The sequence below is a fragment of the Cupressus sempervirens genome, chromosome 1 (genome assembly GCF_028749045.1).
Source record: "Cupressus sempervirens isolate cs-2001-9-10 chromosome 1, ASM2874904v1, whole genome shotgun sequence".
Lineage (NCBI taxonomy): Eukaryota > Viridiplantae > Streptophyta > Pinopsida > Cupressales > Cupressaceae > Cupressus > Cupressus sempervirens.
The window spans coordinates 427,801,093-427,824,954 of NC_143118.1; the positions used below are offsets into that span (position 1 = coordinate 427,801,093).

The 23,862-nt window shown below is 35.3% G+C and overlaps 1 protein-coding gene and 1 long non-coding RNA gene across 10 annotated transcripts in view; one reads left to right on the forward strand and one right to left on the reverse strand.

Annotated features, from left to right (window-relative positions):
• LOC149578099 (kinesin-like protein KIN-7E, chloroplastic) overlaps window positions 1–23,862 on the reverse strand; it is a 377,239-nt gene that overhangs the window by 324,576 nt on the left and 28,801 nt on the right. For all 9 annotated transcript variants that reach the window (XM_089827536.1, XM_089827546.1, XM_089827542.1 and 6 more), the window contains exon 4: window positions 18,542–18,594. In XM_089827536.1, the coding sequence (XP_089683662.1) occupies window positions 18,542–18,594 (53 nt within the window). The remainder of the gene's footprint in view (window positions 1–18,541; window positions 18,595–23,862) is intronic.
• LOC149578100 (uncharacterized) overlaps window positions 1–23,862 on the forward strand; it is a 383,937-nt gene that overhangs the window by 307,680 nt on the left and 52,395 nt on the right. The gene's annotated exons all lie outside the window — the stretch shown is intronic.

The following is a 23,862-nucleotide window of genomic DNA, read 5'->3' on the forward strand; positions in this document are numbered from 1 at the left end:
ATCTGATGGTATCCTGATCTCAAGTCAATCTTGGAGAAGAACTGAGCCCCATGCAACCCATCTATAAGCTCATCAATCTGAGGGATAGGATACCGGTTCTTAATAGTCCTCTTATTAAGCATCTAGTAATCAATCCACATGCAGAGCATACCATACTTCTTCACTAATACAACTAATGAAGCGAAGGGAAGCTTACTTAGCCTGATGTGTCCCATATCTAGCAACTCTTGTATAGTCTTCTCAATCTCATCCTTAAGTTGCTTCAGGTGTCGGTAAGGTGTGATCATAATGGCCTTAGTGCCCTCCTCCAAATCTATAATGTGCTAAATCACTATGTTAGGTGGTCTATCGAAGTTAAATCACTAAACATTTTTATAATGTTTCGTCCTCAACTGCTGAATCTATACTACCCAGAGTGGGCATCATCGTACACTCAACTACCCAATCAATCACATCCTCATGGCGAACCAAGTGTTACATACATCTAAGAGAGATCTACTTGAAATCATCATTCCTCATAGCCTTAAGGAGCTGTGGTTTACCATCCCTAATGAATATCATCTCTATCCTCTCTGTGTTTATGTAAATGTCTTTAAGAGTATGCAATCATGCCATGCCAAGAACAATATTTGTGCTGCCCATATCCACCACATAAAAATCTGCCTTAAAAGCATAAGTATTTAACTTAACTAGAAGATCTGAAATCATCTTGTTACACATAAGGGTGTAACTGTCGGCCACCTGAACTCGCAGTCCCTCAAAGTCCTTAATCTGAATCCCTCTAATAGTGACCAAACAGGCATCAATAAAAATTATGTGTGGCACCTATATCAAGTAAAGCAATCACTCGCTGCCCCGCCAAAAGACCATGCATCCTAAATGCTCGCTCTTTCCGCATGCTAGATAAATAGGCAACCTTGAGATGGGAATCATCCACTTCATCATCATCCTCACTTATGGATCTATGTAACTCATAATCATAATCAACTAGGTGCCCTGTAGGATCAGAACTATGCTCATCATCGTACCACTCCATCATCTTATTCTTGCCCTTAAGTTTCGTAGGGAAATCATGAGTAACATCATAAGGTCTCCTACAATAAAAGCATAGCTTAGTCCTCCTCAAATCATTAATAGTATCTTGGTCCAAAGGTGCTTCCATAGGACACTTAGAATCTGATTTTTCCTCCTTAGGGGCTGCTCTATCATAGGATGAATTTGAGGCAAACTTGCCTCTAGGTGCAGATGCCTCCAAATTCCTATCCTTCTTCATAGCCTCTTGAAGTGAAGGTGGGTCCAAGGACTTAACCCAACCTCTAAGTGGCTCAATCAAGCCTTCTATAAACAACGTGACTCTCCTCCTCTCAGATATATCATACACCGTTACTGAAAGTCTTTGAAACTCACTGATGAAGGACTCCACACTAGTTGTCTATTGTAGTTGAGTCAGCTCCTGAACATATAACTCAAGGTCCTTCCTATTGAATTGCTCTATCAATTTGTCCACGAACTCTTGATATGAAGTGATCTGATCATGATTGTTGTCCTACATTTTGTCACCACAAAATGTAAGTAACAGTAGGAAACTAGTTTCGCATTTCTCTAAGCTTATTTCATTATTTAAATGGTTTGTATTGATCAATCAAGCACCATAAATTGATATAATGAATCATCTTACTGAAGGCTTTTGTCAAGTCTTTTGCATTTTTCCTACTTGTCGAGCCTATGCTTGATTTTTGAGGCCTTCATTGTCTTTTCTTTCATTTTTTAGTGTGTTTCTTGGTTTTTAGTCCTTTGGTTTTGTTCAAGTCATTGCTTTCGATTTTTCCTTCGATTTGATCTATCTTATGGCTTAATCCGAGTTGGCAATCAAAAGATATGACCAATTTAGAGCCCAAAAAGTGGACATTTTTGATACAACTGCACGAATTAAAAATATCATGTTATATTTTTAATTTGACATTCACTTTTCAAAAAATATAACTTAAATTCACTTTATATTATGTTTTTAAGTTACTTTATCATTTAAGTTTTCACTTAAAGTAACTATAGTGCACTTTATGTTATATTTTTAAGTTGAATTTGCTTTTTGATTTTTCACTTAAGTAACTACATTAACTATATAGTTCAATTTAATTTTTGATATTTAAATCAAATGCTCTAGTAAATATTACTTATTAAATGATATTTACACATTATATTGTTAATATGATAATGTAAATATAATTTGTCCCACTTAAGTAATATTATATCAAAATTAATTGACATTTGCTTAATTGATTACTTAAGTTGTGCAATACGTAAATAAGAAAAATATGCAATGCAATAGCATCTAAAAGGAGCATTTTTGATGCAAATGCATGTAAACTCAACTTAAATGTGCAATGACATCAAAAACTTGAGTTACATATGTTCTATGCATATGCACCTAAAAGGTGTGTTTTTTGCCTTGGGTTGCATATGCAAGTAACTAAAACATGTAATTGCACCAAAAATGTGTGTTTTGCACTAAAGACATGCAAACACATTTCATAAACCCGTTTTTGGGCAAAAAGCACATTTTTAAAACATGCATATGCACTAAAAAGGTGCATTTTTGCCTTGGGAGAGCCCATTACATGTTTTTAAAACATGTAATGGTCTCTTAAAGGTGTGTTTGCGTCTATATTGCATATTTAAAACACGTAAATACCTCCAAAAGGTTCGTTTTGCATTCAAGCATATGCATTTGCCTTTCATAAACCCATTTTTTAAGATTTGAGGCAAAACTTCATGCATGTGCCCACCAAGAACCTGTATTTTATTGAAATTTCCAAATCTCTCATAGCCAAATTGATGGAATCTTTGCTATAGGGTCGTTTGTGCATTTGAATGCATTTCCATGCGTTTGGCATCCCTATACACATCAAAAATGATTCTTTTTAACATATTTTGGGGTCACATGTTGGACAAAACCGCCCAAATTTGGGCCATTAGAATCCATGTTTTTGTCATAAGAAGAAGCGTTTGGTGTTTTGGATGAATGTCTTGGTCATTGGAAAGCACATTTTTGCTCCTCAATGACAAAAATGACTTGTAAAAGTGCAGATCTGAATCACAATTTTACCCAAAAACGTTTTAAGAACTTGCATTTGACAAAAATGTTGGAAATTTGAGCATTTTTAGGGCACATTTTTGACATTGTGCATGGAAAACGCCTCTTTTGCTGCTCATTTGAATTCTTCTTTGCAAAGTTTGAAACGATCCAAGTTTGTTTGAGAATTTTTCAACATTGGAGCTTCTTTCTCCTTCATTTTTGGCACACAATTATCATATAAGTGGACATTTTCCTTCTTGCTAATTAATTTGTGTTTATCTTGTTGATTTTGTGCATATTTTAGCTTGATGCTTTACACTTGTTGATTTTGATGCCATGGAAAGTGTATTTTTCATTTAAAAATGATGAAATGGTTCATTTTCATGTTTTTTGATTTTTCCCAAATTCCAAATTTGAATTTGCATGTTGAAGTGGCTTGCTTGTTGACATTTTTAGTCTTTTGCCAAAGGTACGTTTTTTTAAATAATATATTAACAATTTATCACTAAGAAACTTTTATTATTTATTTAAAGAAATTAATATACAACTTTTGATTAATATAATGTTTCTATATTAAAATATATCTTAATCATCATAATATCATTATATTAGATTATCATTTCATACTTTAATATTGCTATTATACTACGGTATATGTATGATACTATTATATATGATGATAATATTATATTATTATTAACTTTATATTTTTATAATTATATTTATTCATCATGAAATTATAATATGTTTATATATAGTCATTTACTTTAATAATTTAATATATTTATTTATTTAAAATAATTCACCTATATTACCATAATTAGAGGACATGACAGTTCACCCTTCCTCAAATTGTTTGTCCTCAAGCAATGACCGTTTACACTAAACCTTTCTTGTGAAGTCAATATACAAGTTATACACTAGGATGAAAGAATACATAAGATATGCATGCAGTTAATGTCGTAATGCATGAAGTAAATATACGAGTACTTGCAGGCACAAAGCATACACGAAGAAGACACATTAATGCATTAAGACACGATGAAGACATATGAAGGCACGAAATAAACACACAATACACATGTTATGCAATTCCTTGATTATGAAACTGCAAGCACAAAATCACTACTACACATTCATATACCTATACCAAAGGAATACAAGTTAGTACATATAAGTATACTTTCAAAAGAAGCTAATAGTTTTAATTAGGAAAAATAGCTCCACTATAATGTCCCTACTTGTAAGAGTTTATAATATTATCCTACTTTTCCAAGGAATCAATTTAAAAGATTATCATTGCATTATTTAATTGAAATAAATTCTTCATATATGTATATATTTGTAACCTATCGATTACATTGTATGTATAGGCTAGGTCACCAAAGGATTGGAGAAGGAAATCACATTAAAGGCTTGACAAGATCTTGGTCCTCGCTTTTCAAATGGATACCTTTGATCCTTCACCATGCCTAGATGCTATACCATACCACAGTCCTTGAAACATCGTGGTGGGGTCCCATAGCTCAATAAACCTAAACCCAAGAGTTGGTATATACCTCTCTTGCCTTAGGACTCAGCCCTACCCTCTTACCCACCTAGTTTCTTACTGATTAACATAATCTTGGGATCATTTTAGAATTATTACTTCTTAATGACTGCCTTACTAGAGTAGTGGGGTCCCATAGCTTGATAAGCCTAAACCCAAGAATGGAATACATCCCTCTCTTGCCTTAGGGATCAACCCTACCCTCTTACCTACCTAATCCTTTCTTCATTAACATACATTTCCAATTTATTTTGAATCATTTTGTTTTGATAATTAATGATTGAAGAAATAATTATATTACCACTCATTAAACTTTTTGTGTTATATCACATTTATATTTCCCTTTTATATTATTTTTCTTTAATTTGAAACATAAAAATAAAATAAAAATTAATTTATCATACATTTCTTTACTTTGTTTGGTTGTGATTAACTTCGTCCTTATCAATGCGAGATGGTCTTCAAGAGGCACCAACAATATATCTTCTTCTTTGTTTTGTCACATCCTTCAATGTATTTGCATTCCAAATAGTATAATTCCTTACTAATGGCAAGAGTATACCTGAATAATTATTAATATCATTTGGACACTAGATGGGCCATCTCCATGACTAGATGGACATTGATATAAATTGGATTGTTGAAGCTTGTCTCCTTGAGTTTGGACTTCACATCCACCTTGTATGCTTGGATGTGTAATAAACCTTTATCACATTGCAATTTCGCATCTTGGAAACATTTATACTATTTTGGTTTTCCTTTTTATGTTCTCAGCCACTTTTTCCATTCCTTCCTATCTATTTTAATATATGTGCCACTGTGTGTAAATCTCCCATACTGTTATCATTGTTGAAGAACACTATTGCCCCTTCTCTCATTTATTGGTTCAGTCATTTAGAGAGCGACCATAGTAGACACCATGCTTTGTTATACGTTGGAGTATTTGAGATTGGAGTGTGTGTGATCTATTGTATGGTCATGGATTTAAAATTTGTTTTCCTGTAACCTTCAATTACCATAAGTTCTTGTATTTGCAGTAATTGAATGCTAATTTTAGCTTAATCAGTATATTCATTCTTTGACACTCAATTCCCTTCATGACTTCCACTTACAAAGAGGTGTTGGTTTTATCGCATGGTTTATCCTTCAACATGATGCATAATTCCCTTCAAATTCTTTATTGCAATGGTAGATAAATTATACAGAATGTTGATTCATCGCTCTATCTCTTCTCAAAACATGGAGCTGAATACTTTTTTATGTCTTGGCTATAACAAATATGTGTGCCTTTTCTTGCGTAAAGTGGGAGAGATTTATCCTTCTTGCCTCCCTATATACGTTGCATATTTTAATCAATACTATTACTATTCTTCCTTCTTCATGGTTGCGATCATTTCTGCAATGTTGGCCACATTTGATTGAGAATAATATGTGTTCATTCTAATGACTTGATGTTGAAAAGATAACATTAGTTCCTTTCCTATCACCTATGCATCCATTAAATTTCAGAGATATGCACCTGGGTATAACTAGTTGGGAATCGTAGTCATCAATTGAAACGGTTGTGATCGAAGTCCTTCAATATCATTCTACTGCCTTTTACTGATTGTTTGATGCACATTATCTCTCAATGATGTTCTGACCACTCTCTGTAGTCATTTGATGGTATCAGTCTTATAATTTCCCAACACAAATAACCATTGTCGATGTCTCCATAGAAATTAAGGTGTCATATATTTCATTATTATCAGCAGCAATTATTTGGCTGTGTTTTATTATCCAAATAATGGCCTGTGAATTATTTGTGTGCCAAATGATGATAATTCTTGCCTGATCTAATCTCTTTTGCTATTGTATCAATATTTCCAATTGTAGCATGATCATATCCTAAGAATTAATATTCCACAAAAAAAGTATATGTGTCATGAATTAATCCTCTATGCTCACGGAAAGAATTGGGTTGAATAGTACTTTTGTAGTTAGGGTTGAATTGGAAAAAATGATTTTAGATGTGTTCCAAACCTACACTCCATGGTCTGTTCTGGAGTAATTTTTGTTATTGGTTACTTGTGCTTCTAATACCATGAATTAATACTTTATAATGCATTTGCATCTTTCTAACCAATGCCTCAATTATCGTCTTTGTATGTTGTTCATTAAATCTTGGACAGAAGTTGGAATGCTCAAGTCCATTATTATCTAATATATTTACGTAATAATATTTCTTAGATATTCTCATAAATGTCTTTGTGCTATTGTGGATGATGGATGATGAGTGTCTTTCTTGTTCGATGATTTTATTGAAGCTTATAGGATGGCCAGATCATAGTCTAATACCACTGTAATGTCCCCAACTGGAAACTTCATTAATTTATTTCAATTTCCTAATTGCTGACTTGTTTTGGTATTTTCCCTTTATTTTTCTCCATAACTCTCCATACTGAATCCCCCTTTCTCAATGTTAAAACTCTATATATATAGTTTTTAATTCTAAGAGTTGTACCTTTTCATTTATTATATAATAATAATAATATTTTATTTGTAATATAATTATATTAATAATTAGGTTATAACATATTAATAATATATCAACTATATTTCTTTTAATATACTATTACATTGAGAAATAATATATTATTCTTAATAATATATTAGCAATTTATCATAGAGAAACTTTTATTATTTATTTAAAGAAATTAATATACCATTTTTTATTAATATAATGTTTCTATATTAAAATATATCTTAATCATCATAATATCATTATATTATATTATCATTTCATACTTTAATATTGCTATTATAATACGGTATATGTATGATACTGTTATATATGATTATAATATTGTATTGTTATTAACTTTATATTTTTACAATTATATTTATTCATCGTGAAATTATAATATGTTTATATATAGTCATCTACTCTAATAATTTAATCTGCTTATTTATTTAAAATAATTCACATATATTACCATAATTAGAGGACATGACAATCACTCTAGCTAACAGTAAGTTCCATTACAGAAGAGTTCAAGATGCTTTCTTTGGGCATTTTCGGTGTCTATTTCATAGACAACTATCCATCAAAAGGGTATCTGATGAAGCTTGGGAGAAGGTGATGTAGTGCCTCTCCCATTTGACTTCTGTAAGTCATCTTGATGGATGCAACCTTGTTGATCTTTTATTGTGATGGATCTTGATTGTGACCCTGAGTGGTCTACACCGTTGAGGTGTTTGAATTTATGTTTCTATATCAGTTGCTTTGATTATGCTTTTGACTAATCTATGAGATTATGATGTGATTTTTGGTTCACTGAGGTTTGTGCCAGTGGTTACCAGGATCGATGTGGTATCATGAGGTTGTTCCGTGATTACCCTGAGATGTGTGCAGAGATTGCACTGTGTACTATTACCATGCTACACTGGACTAGGTTCTTGTAGCAGTGGTTAGTCATGTTTATGACTATGGTTGTTTATATGTTTTAATGCCTTTTTAATGTTGTTTAAACAATCATTATTAAATGCTTAAGTAATTAGAATGGATTGTTCATGTGGGATTATTTGGTTATGTGCTGCAGACATTTACCTTGTTACATTTCTGATTAGAGAGATAATTGTTACTCATGTTATGTTTACATTTGAGATGACCTGAGGGTCAGATGTTACTCTTTGATTTCAATATCATAGATATTAGACTACTATGTTGTTCAGTTGATCATATTGCATGATGATGCCATTTTGAGATGATAGTGTGTTTTATGATGATATCTGGTATTTGGACATACCTCTGATTATGTTATGTGATGGATTTAATGCTATGGTTATTTACTTCATTCCTACGTTGTTATGCTTTATGCGAACGTGAGTGATGTAAATAGATTATTTTAATATAATTAAATAAATGGTTAAATTAGGTGATTTAATGCATTATTGCTTCGGCTATGTTATTATATGCAATTGCACTTGATCGTGTTGTTTAGTGTGCAGGATTTATATCCCTAGCAGTGGCACATGGAGTTAGTGATTCAGCCTTTCATATTTTACCAATGTCGTCCTTATATGGTCGACGTATCTTTAATTAAATGTTTAATTTAAACCTTTTCGTGATTATTAAATCCGAACTCATTGCATTATGTGATTAGATATGTGATTAGACCAGTAAGCGTGTTTGTGCATTTAGAGGTTCGCATTGTCACGAAAGTTGTTAAGGTGATTTCTGTGGTTTTGGGCTTTCGGGCTTTTTAATTGATTTATTTTAATTTCTGGCAGCTTTTCCATAGATGAATTCCTATTTATAGGAATAGCCTGTTTTCGTTTGAGTCGATTCGGAGTTTAACTAGGTTGGTTGGTTGTTTGCCCTAATTGATTATTCACTCGAAAAGTGAATAAATATCCAAAGAGGAATTTAATTCCTCACTTCTCACTTTTGAATTGGAAAGTTGGAGAGTAAAACCCAAAATCCTCTTCATGAGGATTTACTGTTTTGTTCGTTGTGGGAGCTACGGGCGTGGGATCGTCGCGAAGTTGGGCTCGTTGGATCCAGCTCGGGGAAACTTTGGATTGCCGTGATTTTTAGCTACTTCTGCAGGCTATTTATTTTATGGTTCAGATTCCCGTTTTGCCTTTTTGGCTATGAGGTAGGGCTTTCCTGTTTTATTGTTTCTGCTCCGTTTCTGGTTCTGTTTTTGGTAGCTATTTGTTTGGAGGCTGAGAACTAGTGTTCCCCTCCGTTTCTGTATGTTAGTTCTACCCGGTTGGGTGGGTATGAACATTTCCGTGTTTTTTGGGATGAGGGTTTGGAGTTTTGCACCGTTATGCTAGCCATTTTTGCATACGGTGTCCGATTCCATTTATTTTTGGATTTTTGGAGTTTTTGAACCCAAAGGCCAAATGGGTTTTAATTTTGTAGTTTTCCTAATTTTTGGGGCTTTTACCTCGTTTTGCGTGCCGCCTTGTTTTATCAGATTTTCTTGGCACAATGTGGGTCGTGGACCTGGATGATCCATTTTGAATATCAAGCGAACCCCTATTGCACCTTTTGTTGCATTGGGATGCGTGTCGCACCCGTACTCCCGACTTTGTGTTCGGTTGAGTGATTTGTTACCTGTTATGGTTTCTTTTGGACCTTTCCTTTTGTTTCGTGAACGCTAGGTTTCGTGTAGAATCCTTACTCTCGAATTGAGGCCGGTTGAGTAAGTTCATGACTTTTGGTCTTGTTACATCATTGGGATTCGTGTAGAATCCATACTCTCGGATTGAGGCCGGTTGAGTGATTTTATGATGTATGGTTTTATTGGCTTGGAATTCCTATAGAATCCATCCTTCCTGTGTTGCTTTCAGTTGGGTGTTTTCTTTGCATTGTGTTCTCATTCCTGTCCTTGTGTTATGATCTTCGTGATGGTGGTGCGCCACACACGAGTACGTGCGCGTACATTTGTTGGGTAACTTGCGAGGCCCGATCTTCCGTAGATTTTCCAGAAGTTATGATCATTGGCGTTGTGATGGGAGTATGCATGCCCACGGGCACTTGTCATAGGATGAGCATGGGTAGGGTAGGGTAGCATCTGGAGGGGGCTTCTATCTCGCAACCTGGTGACCTTAGTCCCATAGGGTTGGTGGAGGATAGGAAGTTTTAAATAAGTGATAATTAAAGAAAATGTGTGACTGGTAATAAAACTTAAGATAATAAAATGTGTGTGTGGGGCCCTCCGTTGAGGAGTTGAAACGAACGATCCGAGCTTGGGCTTGTCGATGCCAAGCGACTCTCCATGATGTCAACCCCTACGTAGTAGCCTTTTGAGTGTCTGACTAGGACCTGTACTCCTTGCATTGTCTTAGGTTCTTGATTGTAGCCATCATACTGTCTGGCGTGAGTGTTAGCCTTGGATGTTGTGTTTTTTGTGTTTGTGGTTGGATCATTATCTCGATCAGCATGGCGGGTGTGGACCTATGGGTGCTACGTGGTTGGGAGGCGTAGCTACCTTCACCACTGCTAGGGACTGGTGTACAGAGACAGTCTCTTATCCTAGTGCGACTGTTGCTGGATGTTTTCACTTGGTACTTCGGGTTCCGGAGTATGCTTTCTTGTGATTTATGCTTTCATTGGAAAGTTTGGATATCATGTTTAGATGATGTTAGTTTATTTGATGCATTCCCTTATCATGATGTTTAGCATATGATTAGATGATGTTATTTGATTTAGCAGTATATTTGTTGCTTACTGCTGTTTAGCATGTGAAAAGGTGATGTTATCTACTGTAGGATTATCTTATGCTTTTCTACTAGCATGTTAGATTTCTTTATGCTTATAGTGTTGCATGTTTTTAGTAGTGACGTCCCTATTACGACAATACCGACGATCTGGTCAGTGGCTTGGGATGTTACGCGCGGGGGATGGCTAGGATCCACGATGGTCTTATGATGCTATTGACGGTTGGGAGGAACCGCGTACTTATTTGGTTGTTTAGTTTTGTTATATATTTCTGTTCATTGCGATGTTTATTTCAATATGCTCTTTACTGTTATGGTTTAGATGGATGGATGTTCTTCGTTTTGTGTTGTTCTTGCATGCGAGTGTTCATTCCTCGAGCCTTTGTAAATCCGGTACTCCCTGTTGTGGAGGTTCTTTGCTCTATTTTGGTCCTTTATGCTTCTAGGAGTGTTTTCGTGTTCTTTGGGCGACATTTGTTCAACATGGTGCGACATTAAAAATGTATCGCACGCCTTCTTGAGAAATGTCATACGACACTAGAAGAGTGTCGCACGCCTTCTTGAGAAGTGTCATATGACACTGGAAGAGTGTCGCACGCCTTAAGAAGAAGTGTCGCCCTCCCTTAGTAAAGTGTCGCACGGTTTTTGTAAAAAATTTGCGCGTGCCGACAGCGGGCACTTTTCTTCGTGATCTGTTCTTTTTGAGAGTTGTTTTGGATACCCTTTTGGGCGTTCTTCGACCCTATATTGTTGCATTTTGTATTCTGGTGGTTTTCGTTCAATGTAGTTTTTTGTGTTCTATTGTTGTCTCTTGGGGTTTAAAATATATCGTTTAAGTATAAGTTGACGTATATATTTTAATATATGCGACGAATCTTTTGAGATAGGTTTCAGACCTCTCGGAGATAAGTTATGGATTCTAGGAAATTCCAGGGTTTCAGAAATCCAGACCTAGCCAATTTTTTAGGGCTTCACGATTTCAGGCTTAGTCGAATTTCAGGATTCTGCATTTACCCTAACTTGGTATTTTGTTGATGAGTGGTCATTTCTTGAGCCCTCATCATGTGCGTTGTCGTTGTTGGCTTTGTTTGTGTGTGTCAGTTTGGTAGTGGCGTTTGGAGATTTGTTGGTTGCCGGGATTGTGTTGAAGTCTTCCGTTGCGATCTTTGTGATCCCTGTATGATGTTGTCATGTGCATTCATACTTATAAAAAAAATTCTTGGCTTGTATTTCATCCTTGTTTCCAATGATCTCCAGGCGGGGCATTACAGGTAGATCAGTATGGTTGTATCTTTATCCAATTTCTAACCTTTACTTACTTGAGGGTTGGGTACTTTAAAGTTGATCCATATACCTTACCTATGTATGCTATTGATAGGATCATTTTGATGAAATTAGCCAAACAACTTATGGAAGTTCAAACCAATCAGCATACTTTGCATAGGCCCAGTTTTGGTATTTCTTCTGCCAAACCTCTGGGAATTGGTAATTATATGATTGATTCTATACATAAAACAAAAAATATGGAAGCAGAACTACAACTGCTCACTTTGAAGAAATTCAAAGCCAAATTTGACTTTGATTACAAGGAAATGAATTCTCAAATCAAGAGGGCATTTACACATGTTCATCGCATTGAGGATATTTGGGTTGACATGTGGATAGAATTGGATATATGAAGATGGATTACTCCAGATTAACTTTGTAGCAAATCATTGATCTGATTTGATCTGATCCCATCAGATTTCCAAATCGAAGATGTGGCAATATTCTTGATCCTAAATATCATTAGGTTGGTTTATAAAAGATGTCCTTTTCCCATTCAATGGCAGCAGAAAGAAGGTACATCTATCCTTGATAGATTTCAATCCATTTTATCAAACACCAACAAGTGGCTGAAAATTAAAGGCCTAAAAAGGGTTAATATGAAATTGGGTTTGGATTGTGGAAGTTGTGGTCCTCCTAGAAGGAAGTCACAACTGAAAATTACAAGTAAAAATGGAGCTTCCTCTTCTAATGTGAAGAAATCTCTTAAATTCAAGTCGAAGGGAGGAAAGGAAAGTAAATCATCTCAAGTCCCTGAACCAGTTCAGGAGTCAGAGGAAGATTCAGAGGAAGAATCAGACGAAGAAGATGAGGAAGAAGAAGGGGTAGTTATGATCATATCTTCTCCAAGACCTGCACAAACACATGCACCATCCATGCATGAAGCACCTTTTTTGGATGTGATAGATGATGATGTGGATTCATTTTCCATTATTTTCACACCTTCCATTCTGGCTTCAGAAGTCAATACATTGGCTCTCCCTATATCTTCAGCAGCTCCTCCCATTTTAACAAATGAACAATATGAACATTAGGGAAGTGCATTCGAAGATTTTCCAACTCTTACAAAGGGTTCATTTCTCAACTTGATACATCTCTAACATGTTTTGAGCTATTCATGATAGAATCCTCTCATCATGCACCTACGAATTCAGTTGTGCAAACTGAATCTTGCTCAGTCATAATGAAGATACAATCAAGATCAATGCCAATGGTCGCCATTATACCTGCTTCCATAGATGAAAGTTTCAACTTGCCTACATGATTGAGCACGATCACAATGAAGAGAAGGAAAGTAGTTGTACCCCCAGATAACCTTTGTGTAAAGAAAACTAAGTTCAAATCTTTGAAAGATAAGATTGTTTCAAGGATTCAAAGATCTTAGTCGATTCGGAGAAACCCAAGTTTGTAGAGGTTGTTAAGCCACTGATGGACAAACCTGTTGAAAAGCTTACCCGTTCCGATTACAAGTTCACCAAGGTAGAGATTGGAAAGCAGTCATGACTTAGTTGCTTACAGGATGCTCAAGATGCACTTGCCAATGTATCAAAGAGCAACCATGAATTATGGGAAAAGAAAAATCAGCTCAAACATGAATTTGTTTGCCTAAATGAAGTTATTCGGCAACAATCTTCTCAAAATATTGTTGTTATGTCTCAAACATCCAAGGAAAGAAAGTTAGTTCAAGTTGTCAAGTCTTGGATAGGGGAAGTCATTTCTGAAGGAGTCCAAGCTATTACAGATATAGTTAAAATCTTTAGACATATCAAAGATATGATTGAAATGGAGCAAGGCTTGATTTCCTCTTTGACTCAAGAAGCGGATGATTTGAAAGAGATTCTCAACGACTAGGATGAGATTGTTAAATTTGATTTAGATGCCACGGTTTCATGTGACATTCTTTCGTCATGTGAAATGTTCTTCAAATATCAAGGGCTTATGGGCTACAAAGAAGAAACATTGAGAAAACTAATAACAAAGTTGCAGTCAACCCTTGGAGATTGCCAAGCAATAGAAACAGGGATCACATGTGACTTAGAGAAAATGGGATGTCAGATTCTTGATGAACATGGTAGTTTGATTGTAGTTGAAAGGATGACTTCAAAACATACAATCAGGGTCAATGCTGATTTAGATTCTGAGGATTTCGGTCCTCACACAATGAACAAATTTTCTTTGCATAAATCTTTGGCAAAACACTTGCAAGTTTCTCTGCCAATGAATTCCAAGGTTGTGCAATCAGCATATGAAGATGCAATAAGGATAGAAGCAATATCAAAGACAATGGAGATTTTTGTTCTTCCTACAGTGCATGACATTATCATCAAATTCAAGGCACAAAAGAACAATCTTTAAGATTGTTATTTTGTTTTTATTTCTGTTTGTAGATTAAAGAGGATGCATTGCATGAAAAGACGTAATTACATATAATGTGAGTTGCATGTACAATTGCATGTAACCCAATAATTTCTCTTCTAGTTAGACTTGGTCAAAGTTGGTTGAGTTGCTCCCACTTTTTCCTCCATCTTTTTCTTAACTCGTTTGCCTATATAAAAAAGACCCTCTTATTGTAAAATCATCTATTATTGTATGCAAGAGAGCTCTAGAGAAAATTGTGCCAACAGAACTTTGTTTGTGTAGCACTATTTTGATAGAAAAGTGAATACAAAGGAGCAATTGAGACTTAACTTTGATTGAGTGAGATTGTTGCTTGTGCGAATTAGAAGCTTTGTCTATGATTTGCATATGTTATCTTTGATTCATGTAATCTTGTGTTCTTGATAATTGAGTATAAAATGAGTTAAGAAGCAATTGGAGCCAAAGCTTTGACTAGGAGCAATTGTAGAGATGTATAAACTAGAAGCTTTGTCTGTAGCTTATATTCTTTCTTGATTCACAAAATGGTTAAGATATCTTTACTTTTGGAAGTCTTTGTGCCCTATTAGTAAAGCCTATTCATATAAGATTATGACCGAACTTAGAGCCAAATTGGTACACTTTTAGCTAGCTTTTGAGTTGGTGTCGGTTTATCAGTATCACCGTTTTCAGCTTTTAAATAGAAGTGTAGTTAGAGATTTAACCCTGCCCATTACTCGCTCCAAAAGTAAGTGGATACTTTCCTTAAAGTTAAGAGGAAAGAATATTGGTAATACCCTTTACAAAATCTCTCAACTTCTTGCTCACCTTGAGTTGATCCAAGGAACGGTGAGAAGGAAGAGCCTTCCCTTAAAGGTAGGAGAGATTTTGTCTCACACGTTGTGGCTGGTCATCTTATTTTGTGATTGGATTTTACCCAAAACTATCAGTTGCAAAATATCCACCCAACAATGATGAAGAGAGACCAATTGTGTGCAACTCCATCAAGATGCAATACTACAAATCTAATAGCACCCTAAGTCATTGGACACAAAGAAAGATAGGTGTCAAGCTTGTGGACCCAAGCTCTAGAAGTCACTCTCCTAATGCCATCAATATATGCCAGAGTCATCTTACTAGCCACCTCTTGTAAGTTAGATTGTCTACACCTTTTGTCTATCAGAAGCAGGCCTACCTCTGAAATCCTCACACTTCTGCGTCAAATATTTGTCGAAATTCAAGTTCTACTTAATGGCTTATGGAAGAGCATCTCACTCAACAAAATTCACAACTAATATCGTCCATGTAGGGTGCAACATGTCTCTGTACCAACTGAATCCATCTCAGGTCTCAAGAAGGTGGGTCTCTGTGGCCTATCACCAACGCCAATATATTAGGTCCTATCAACCATGTCATCAATCCTAATCCAGTCCCTTGCTTTGTATCTATCACCAGCTATGGACCTATCATCAACTCGAGATCTACGGGAACCTACGAAATCATCCCAAGTACCCCTCTCCCTACTCTGTCCTCAAGTGAGTGCAATCTGCTACAGAGTGTTAGAAAGATGTTGTAGCACATCTGCAACATGGTTTTGTCCAATTGTCAAGTCCTTAAATGTCTCTCTGGTGTACTTGTCAATCTCGGAACATGTGCCGGCATCCTTATGACTTGTACTAACTAATCCACTAGAATCAACAACACCCCTATCACAAACAATACCAAAATGGATATCTAGGTGGAGAAGTACGATCTCTGCAAGTATAGTGCCTACCCGAAATAAACCTCCTATCTCCCTCCATGAACACTGAATATCAAATCTTAGAACAATGCATTGATCAAACTGTCAATTGGGCCCAAGTGAAGCAGATTTGCACAAAACCGCTCTGATACCATTGTATGCAGCCCTAGTTGGCTCTTTCGGCTTTGCTGGTGAAAAATGGCTAGATGTTTTCTTTTTCTCTTTTGGTATTTTTTTTCTGGTTTTTTTTTTTTTTTTTTATGGAATATAAATGCATAAATGAAAAATACTGAAATAAAATTCTAATAGTCAATCTATACAAATGCTGAACTAGGCAATATTATTATGTGGATAAAGAAAGGATTACAAATATCAAACAAGAACCTGATTGAGTTGATTCCTTTCAAAGCCTTTCTCCCTAATTGCAACGCATGCCTAATTATGCAGAATTCGCCTTGGAAATGATGTGGTTGTTGACCAAAATGATAGAAGGGGCGATTCCATGTCTTTCCCAATATCCACGTGCCTTAGCAAAGGAAACACAAGCTATGATAATTAACTCCAATGTCACACAAGCTGCCTATATCAAATGTTGTCTGCTGTAGCAATTCCACATGCCCAAGTGCATCAATGTGAGTCTTAATTCCTTCAACACAAGCTCAAAGAGAAATAATACAGGCCCCCAAATAGATCTTGGGGTTGTAACTTCAAATGCAGGCCTCTAAAATAATCAAACATTGCCCATTCCCAGCATACGGCAGCCACTATTGTGTAGCTTGAACTCCTAACAAGAAATCGTAGGGAAGACAATTGCAAGAACTCTCAACCGCCTCCTCACAAATGGACCTTAAAACTTAGCAAAATCATTAACACAAATCAACTTCTAAATAATAGTAGCCATAGATGAGAAGCTATCTCCAATTGTTATACCTCAACAACAATTGGGAGCACAATTCAGTTGAATTTCCAGAATTCCCAAATTCAAACCCTCAACAAATAATCAAGCTAATAAATAACTCAATGGATGATTAATTTTCCAAATGAAAGCCATATTCATAATCCTATTTGTGCAACTTAGCTTCATCATCACACCTTTCACTTAAGAAGCTTCAACTTCTCAACATCATTTTATAACATATAATAAGATAAAGTGCATTAATTATAATAAAGCCTCATAATAATGCAATAAATATTAACTCCATCCTATGCAGATGTCTAAGAAGGTGACAATCAACAATTGTGCCCACATTGCACTACCAAAAATAGACTTACTAAAAATAGCAAGTCTACAACTAAGACCCTCAAATCTCATGGTCAACTCATGAGGGTCGCAATGATGAGCTGACCAACCTTGGCTACAGGAGCCTGCTAAATTGGGGACATCATAGAATCCATGTCCTACATCATCAAGATGAAGACGTGTTAGGATTACAATTTAGACCTTGCACTACAAATAAAACTAGTCAAGTACATGATGCCAATTAGGACACCACAAGATAAATATAATAAAAGCACTCCTTACAAACATCAAGTAGTTGTAACCAAAAAAAGAAAGCATCAAATATAACAACTCCTAGGGTGTAATGTCCCCTCTTTCCAAGACAATCACTCAGATGTTGAGATTTGCCTATTATCCATCTCGATAGGCAAATCTAGTGGATAAGAACTGTTATTCCTAGCATGGGAGGACTTTACATGCTAAATATTTGCATTTGGATGACTTATTTAATGAGCAAATAATGTTATTTTATTATGAAGTTACTTTGTGCTAAAAATAGCAATCTTCCTATTCTATTGTCTAGTTTCCCACATTCAATGTTTTAGCATTACCATTCATACAAAACTACTTAAATATATTTTTTATTTTTCTTTGATGAAATCTTATGCAGTCCACATAGTAAATTCTATACTTGACTATCCCTCTTATATTATTCTACTTTCTTAGATCTAAATATTGACTTTGAATACAATCTCTTCTTTAAGGATTGTTCACTTTTTCTACCATTCTAATAAATAAATAATCACAAAATTTATCTTCAAGAACAATTAAAAATATTTAATTTAGTTTTGTAAGTGACTTTGTTACAAAGATTCAAGACCATGGGATACTCATAAAAGAAAGTGACATCCTTTTCAGTAATATGAAGATTAAAATCTAAACTTGATGTGAAAATTGGATGTGCTTAAAATTTCACTAAAAACAAGATTATAAAGTTTAACAACTAAGGGAAATTCATGAATTACACACCAAAAGGTTATATAAAGAAGATTAGACACTCACGTGCATGGTATGAGTCTTGCCACTACTAGTGACACCATATGCAAAGACAGTACCTGCAAGATAAAGGTACCTTAAAGCTTAAGTGTTTGTAAGAAAAAGACTTCTGATAAAATAATTTAAATTGATCATATGTTTGCAAGGCGAGAATAACAACCTGCTTGTGTTTACAAATAAAAATTCAACTGAAACTTGTTAAGGACATACAAAAAAATTATAATATGGAAATATGTAATAAGAGGATAGAGAATTACACACTAGTGATTTATTATTTACATGCAACATTAGATACTGCCATTTTGAGTTCATAAATCTTAGGTTTATCCTAATCATTAAATAACTGAGACCTTCTATAATGCCCTTAATAATATAAAAAATGTATGAAAAGAAATAATTCTACATACAATATCCAAACTCTTAACTCAAATAATACCCAATAAGTCATTTCTTGTGAGATTCAAATGACTTGGGTCCTCTCGTTTACACCATGTTCAAACATAGAAATGATATTATAAAAATATCCAGACTTGTCATTATCAGTGTTCCATGAGGACATGTCCCCCATCCACACTCCCCCAACCCCCCCATTTCAAGGATGTGAACTGGGATGGAACATCCCTACATTGTACCACCACCATTGCTTGCCAAGAAAGGGAACTTGGATGGGACATGCTTGTAGGAAAGGGATCTTGATGATGCTTGCCAAGAACACATCCGTGGCAAACACCATCTGTGCAAGAAATCTATTGTAACCCAATCACAAGTGTCTGTGTACTCATCTATTGTAAATATTTGCAGTTGGCATGGCCAAATGCTCATGCCAAAGTCTGCTCATTGAGTTTGCATGTGCAACAAGAGAAACAGCTGAAATGTAAGAACTCTCAAAGCCATCAAACCTATATAAGTGAATCGCAGAACCAACACTCCTAGCAGCCACAACCAGATTAGGATCATGAAGGTCTCGAATAACCACATCATGTGGTGAGAAATCAATTGTTTTACTAAAGCCAAAATAACAAATATGATAACCAAAAAGGAGATTTGCAAAAATGTAAGGAACCAAAAGAACATTCTGAAGAGAACCACCATCCAATGTAACAATACCATAACTTGTAACTAAAAGTTGTGCTAAGTCACCAACTGCAATCTGTGAAGTATCACTATGGGCAAGTGAGGTGACCAAATCATGTGTGACATATGGTGCAAAGCACCAGAATCAATGATGCGTGTAGCAATAGAAGACAGAGCTCGTACAGAAAGAGCATGTCATTTTCTTGTGGAAGGAGGAGGTAACCTCAGAGAAATAATGTGATATTGTTGTATGGCTTCCTCTAAAATCTGTAGACATTCCCAACACCTGAAAATTAGATGTCCTTCCTTTCCACAAAAATTGCAAGGATCACTTGTATACCTCCTAGTCTTGGAGGAAGACTCACCAAACTTAGAAGATTTGTCTTGTTTCGAAGTGGATTTTCTTGAATATGATTTTGGAGGTGGCTTGCAGGAACTCTCACTAGCAATTGAATCTGTGTCGGGCTTTGATTTTTGCCTTTGTTTCCCTTTTGATGTCCGAGCAACAAATGCTTGGTTCTTTGATCTTGTTAGAGAGTCCAACTATGTAAGCTTGGCCCGATCTCTAGTCAACCAATCACAAAAAACCCCAAATGTGGGCACGGTGAATCTAGGACCCAAGGCATTCATAGTGGAATGAAAAGTAGATGAGAAATTCTAAAACTTTGACAAAATCCATCAAATACACACTATCAATCGTATTCTTTCCACAACCGTGAAGCAATGATCTCTATTGTTTAAACTTTATCAGAAAATCCTTTATCAAGGGAAAAAAATTAGGTCCAAGTGAAATAAGTTCAGCCTCAACTTGAAGCACTCTAAATTCATTAATAGTACCAAATAAATCATTAAATTTGGCTTAAGCATTATGTTGGTCAGTTAGCTCTACCTGTAAGCCGAGTGTGATGGATAGAACAATGCACATGCGACGGCCCTCCCTAAAATTCTATAGGGCACGCACTGGTAGATGCACAAGTTTAATAGGGTCGGTAGGCACCTTCATGACTCCTGCATAAGCCCACCACAACTATAATTTTCTCATGTGGACATTACACCCATCAAGATGAAATAACAATTTGTTTGAAACATGTAAGGAAATCAAACCCATAGCCTTGTCCATCTTATTTCTTTGTTGCATAACGTCCAACAATCGTGTCAATACTGGTTGAACTACATCTAAACAGGACCACGACCCCTTGGATCTGAGAAGTCAAGTCAAGATGGCTTTCCATGTATGGTAGTTGTGAAGTGTAAGGTCATGAGAAGAACTAGTATCAGTCATTTTGGAGTGCTTTGAATGTGAGAAAGTTTTGGTTTTCTGAAGTAAATGATTGAAAGCAAGAAAAAACTCTCCCCACAAGGTTAGAAACCGAACCCTAGAAGTAAATTCTATAGGGAAAAACTAGAAAAAGCACAAAAAAGCTTCAGACATATATCTTGCGTACCTAATAAATTTTCTTGAAGAAATAACAGAAGATTTGAATAGAGAGTGAGAAGAGATTTCCAATACCTATTCGAGTTTGAAAATGAAAGCAAAACTTAGCAAGATATGGCCCTCGAAGTGCAAAACAATCATCTAACTTTAACTGTGTAAAAGGACAACCAAAGCAAAATATATTAGAAAAAATTGCAAAACTGCAACAAGATTGGAACCATCTTTGTGATGATATCTCGTCTGTGAAAAACGGAGTCCATGTTGTGAGCACAATATGGCCAAAAAACTAAGAGATGCTCCAGAAGGACCTTGAAGGGGCTTGAAGGTTGTTGATGCAATGCTTACGTCAACAATTTGCAAGTTTAAAATTGATGGTCATATGACAATCACTACCAAAAAACTAGTTAGATGGAAAAACTTGTCGGTCCTAGAAAAGAGAAAAATTGGCAGCCGAAAAAAGTAGTTGATAGTTGAAAAAGTTGGCTCAGTAGTCATGCCCAAGGTTATATAGTGTTGAGGCAAAAAAAATTGCCTCAAAAGTTAACAGTGGCCAAATTGGACAAACTTTATATAAAAATAGGGATTTTCAAGCACTACAAACTCAATAGTGAGGTCCATTTGAGCTCAAAGTGCACAAAAAAAAGGTGATCCCCTATTTCATAAAAAATAATGAAAGAACCTTGATCCACGCAATCAAACCCCCATTACCCAAAATACTTCAAAAACCAAAACAAGTTGCAGCAGGTCAACACTTTGATACCATTTAGAAGTTGTCAATCCAACTTCATGGAGTCAGATCAAATGCATACGAAGACAACCTGTCACAAGGAAGAGTGAAGTAAAAAAGAAAGGGTTTCGACTCTGAAAATATGAGAAATTATATTTGTTGGGTGGATATTTTACAACTAACACTTTTTAGAATTTTTGTCACAAAACACTAGTTCCAACCACAAAGTGGGAGACAAAGTCTCTCTACCATATAGGGAAGGCTCCCACTTCTCACTGTAACTTTGATCAATTCAAGGTAAGTAAGAAGTCGCGAGAATCTGAAAACGGATGTTACCAACATTCTTTACTCTTTTTTCAGGAAAGAAACCCAATACCCATTAAGTGGGTAATGAGGACAATGAAACTCTAACTACACTTCTATCTAAAATTGGAACAATGATACCAATTAACTCAAATCAACTCACAGATTGATTGTAAGCATACTAGTTTAGATCATGTCTAATTTCTAAGCTATAAGGACAAATAGGACACTTATAGACTCTTATGCAATCCTTCAGAGATGATTTTCCAGTATGGAGCACACAGGTTTCCATAAGTAGATAATTTCTAACTTCTAATTTCACTACTACAAATGGGGCGCACGGACTTCCATAAACAATGATTTGTTAATTCTAGATCCCTAATTTATCCCAGCACACAAACTGAAAATAACTAATTCTATAGATGCTCTGAATGTAAACAAGATTACACGAATTTAAGAAAGCAATACATTTTGTAAACACAACTTACAATTTACACTATCATAATCATTCCTCAACACAGCTTTGAAACAAATTGCTTCTTCTATCCACTTCTCTTTGGAACTTGTACATATAAATCACAGTTACACAAATTTTGCAAGGCTTTCTTGCATATAAAAAGACGATATTCACAATGGAAGGCACTCCCTTATATATGCAAAGGAGTAAGAGAAAAGAGGAGAAAAAGTGAGAGAAACTCAACCATTTTGACTAAGTCAAAAAGGAAAGAAGACTTATTCAATTACATTGTTGAAGGTATGTGTAACTCGATTACATGTAAAAATCAATTACATGTAACATGTCTTCTGAACTATTAGCTAAAAGCTAAAAACAAACTAAAGCAAAATGATGAAAATATTGAAACTATTGAATCTGAACGAATCAATCACGTAGAATATCAACAAAGGCTTTGAATTTGGTGATGCAATTGTGGATGATTGTAGGAATTGGAGTTCCTGTATTCTGAGCCACTGCATTCACTTTGATAACTGTAGCATTGCATTGTTTGATAGCCTCATGATTCTCTCTGATGCATTTTCAGTTGTCATTTGAAAACTTTATGTAATCAAGCTTTTCTCATTCCATAGTTGTTGTGAATTCTCCTTTGTCAGATTTGTACATTCTGGAGTTTCTGGCAATTTGAAAACCTTCTCAATGATGTCCGGATGTAAACTTAGGACAACTTTCCCATCAGCATCTTTAACTAATTTTGTTTTTTAATAGAAGTGATTGGTGCATTCCTATACGAAATCTAGTTCTCAAGCAACCATTGGGAAAGTGGAGAACAAGTAGATATTGCTTCATTTCATTCAAAGCATGTCTTCTTAATAGGATGTCTCTATTCTTAAAAAAAATTCTGACGTATCTATATGACCAACCTCTATATCCCTAATTCTATCGTATGGGGATAAAACTTGGGATGGAGTAGTATGAACCAATTCCTTGTCATATTGATACTTCATTTTGTCTTTACCTTTGGATGGTGAAGATTATGCTGAAATAGCTTGACTTGAAGAGTTCACTACAACATTAAAATTCCAAAGAGTGAAAACACCTTCCAATGGGATTAAATCCATGAGGGTTTCAAGATTTGGACAAGAATGGTAGATCTATGGATGAAAAGTGTTCTAGGTATGATTTAGATACTTTTTGAACACTTAGATAGATTGGAAAAGTGTAATATCCCCTTCCTTGAAGATATAATCTAAATAATTAGTTATGAGAATAAAATAGGAATAAGAAATATTAGATACCAATATCAATTTATGTATTAGGAAGCCAATGAGATA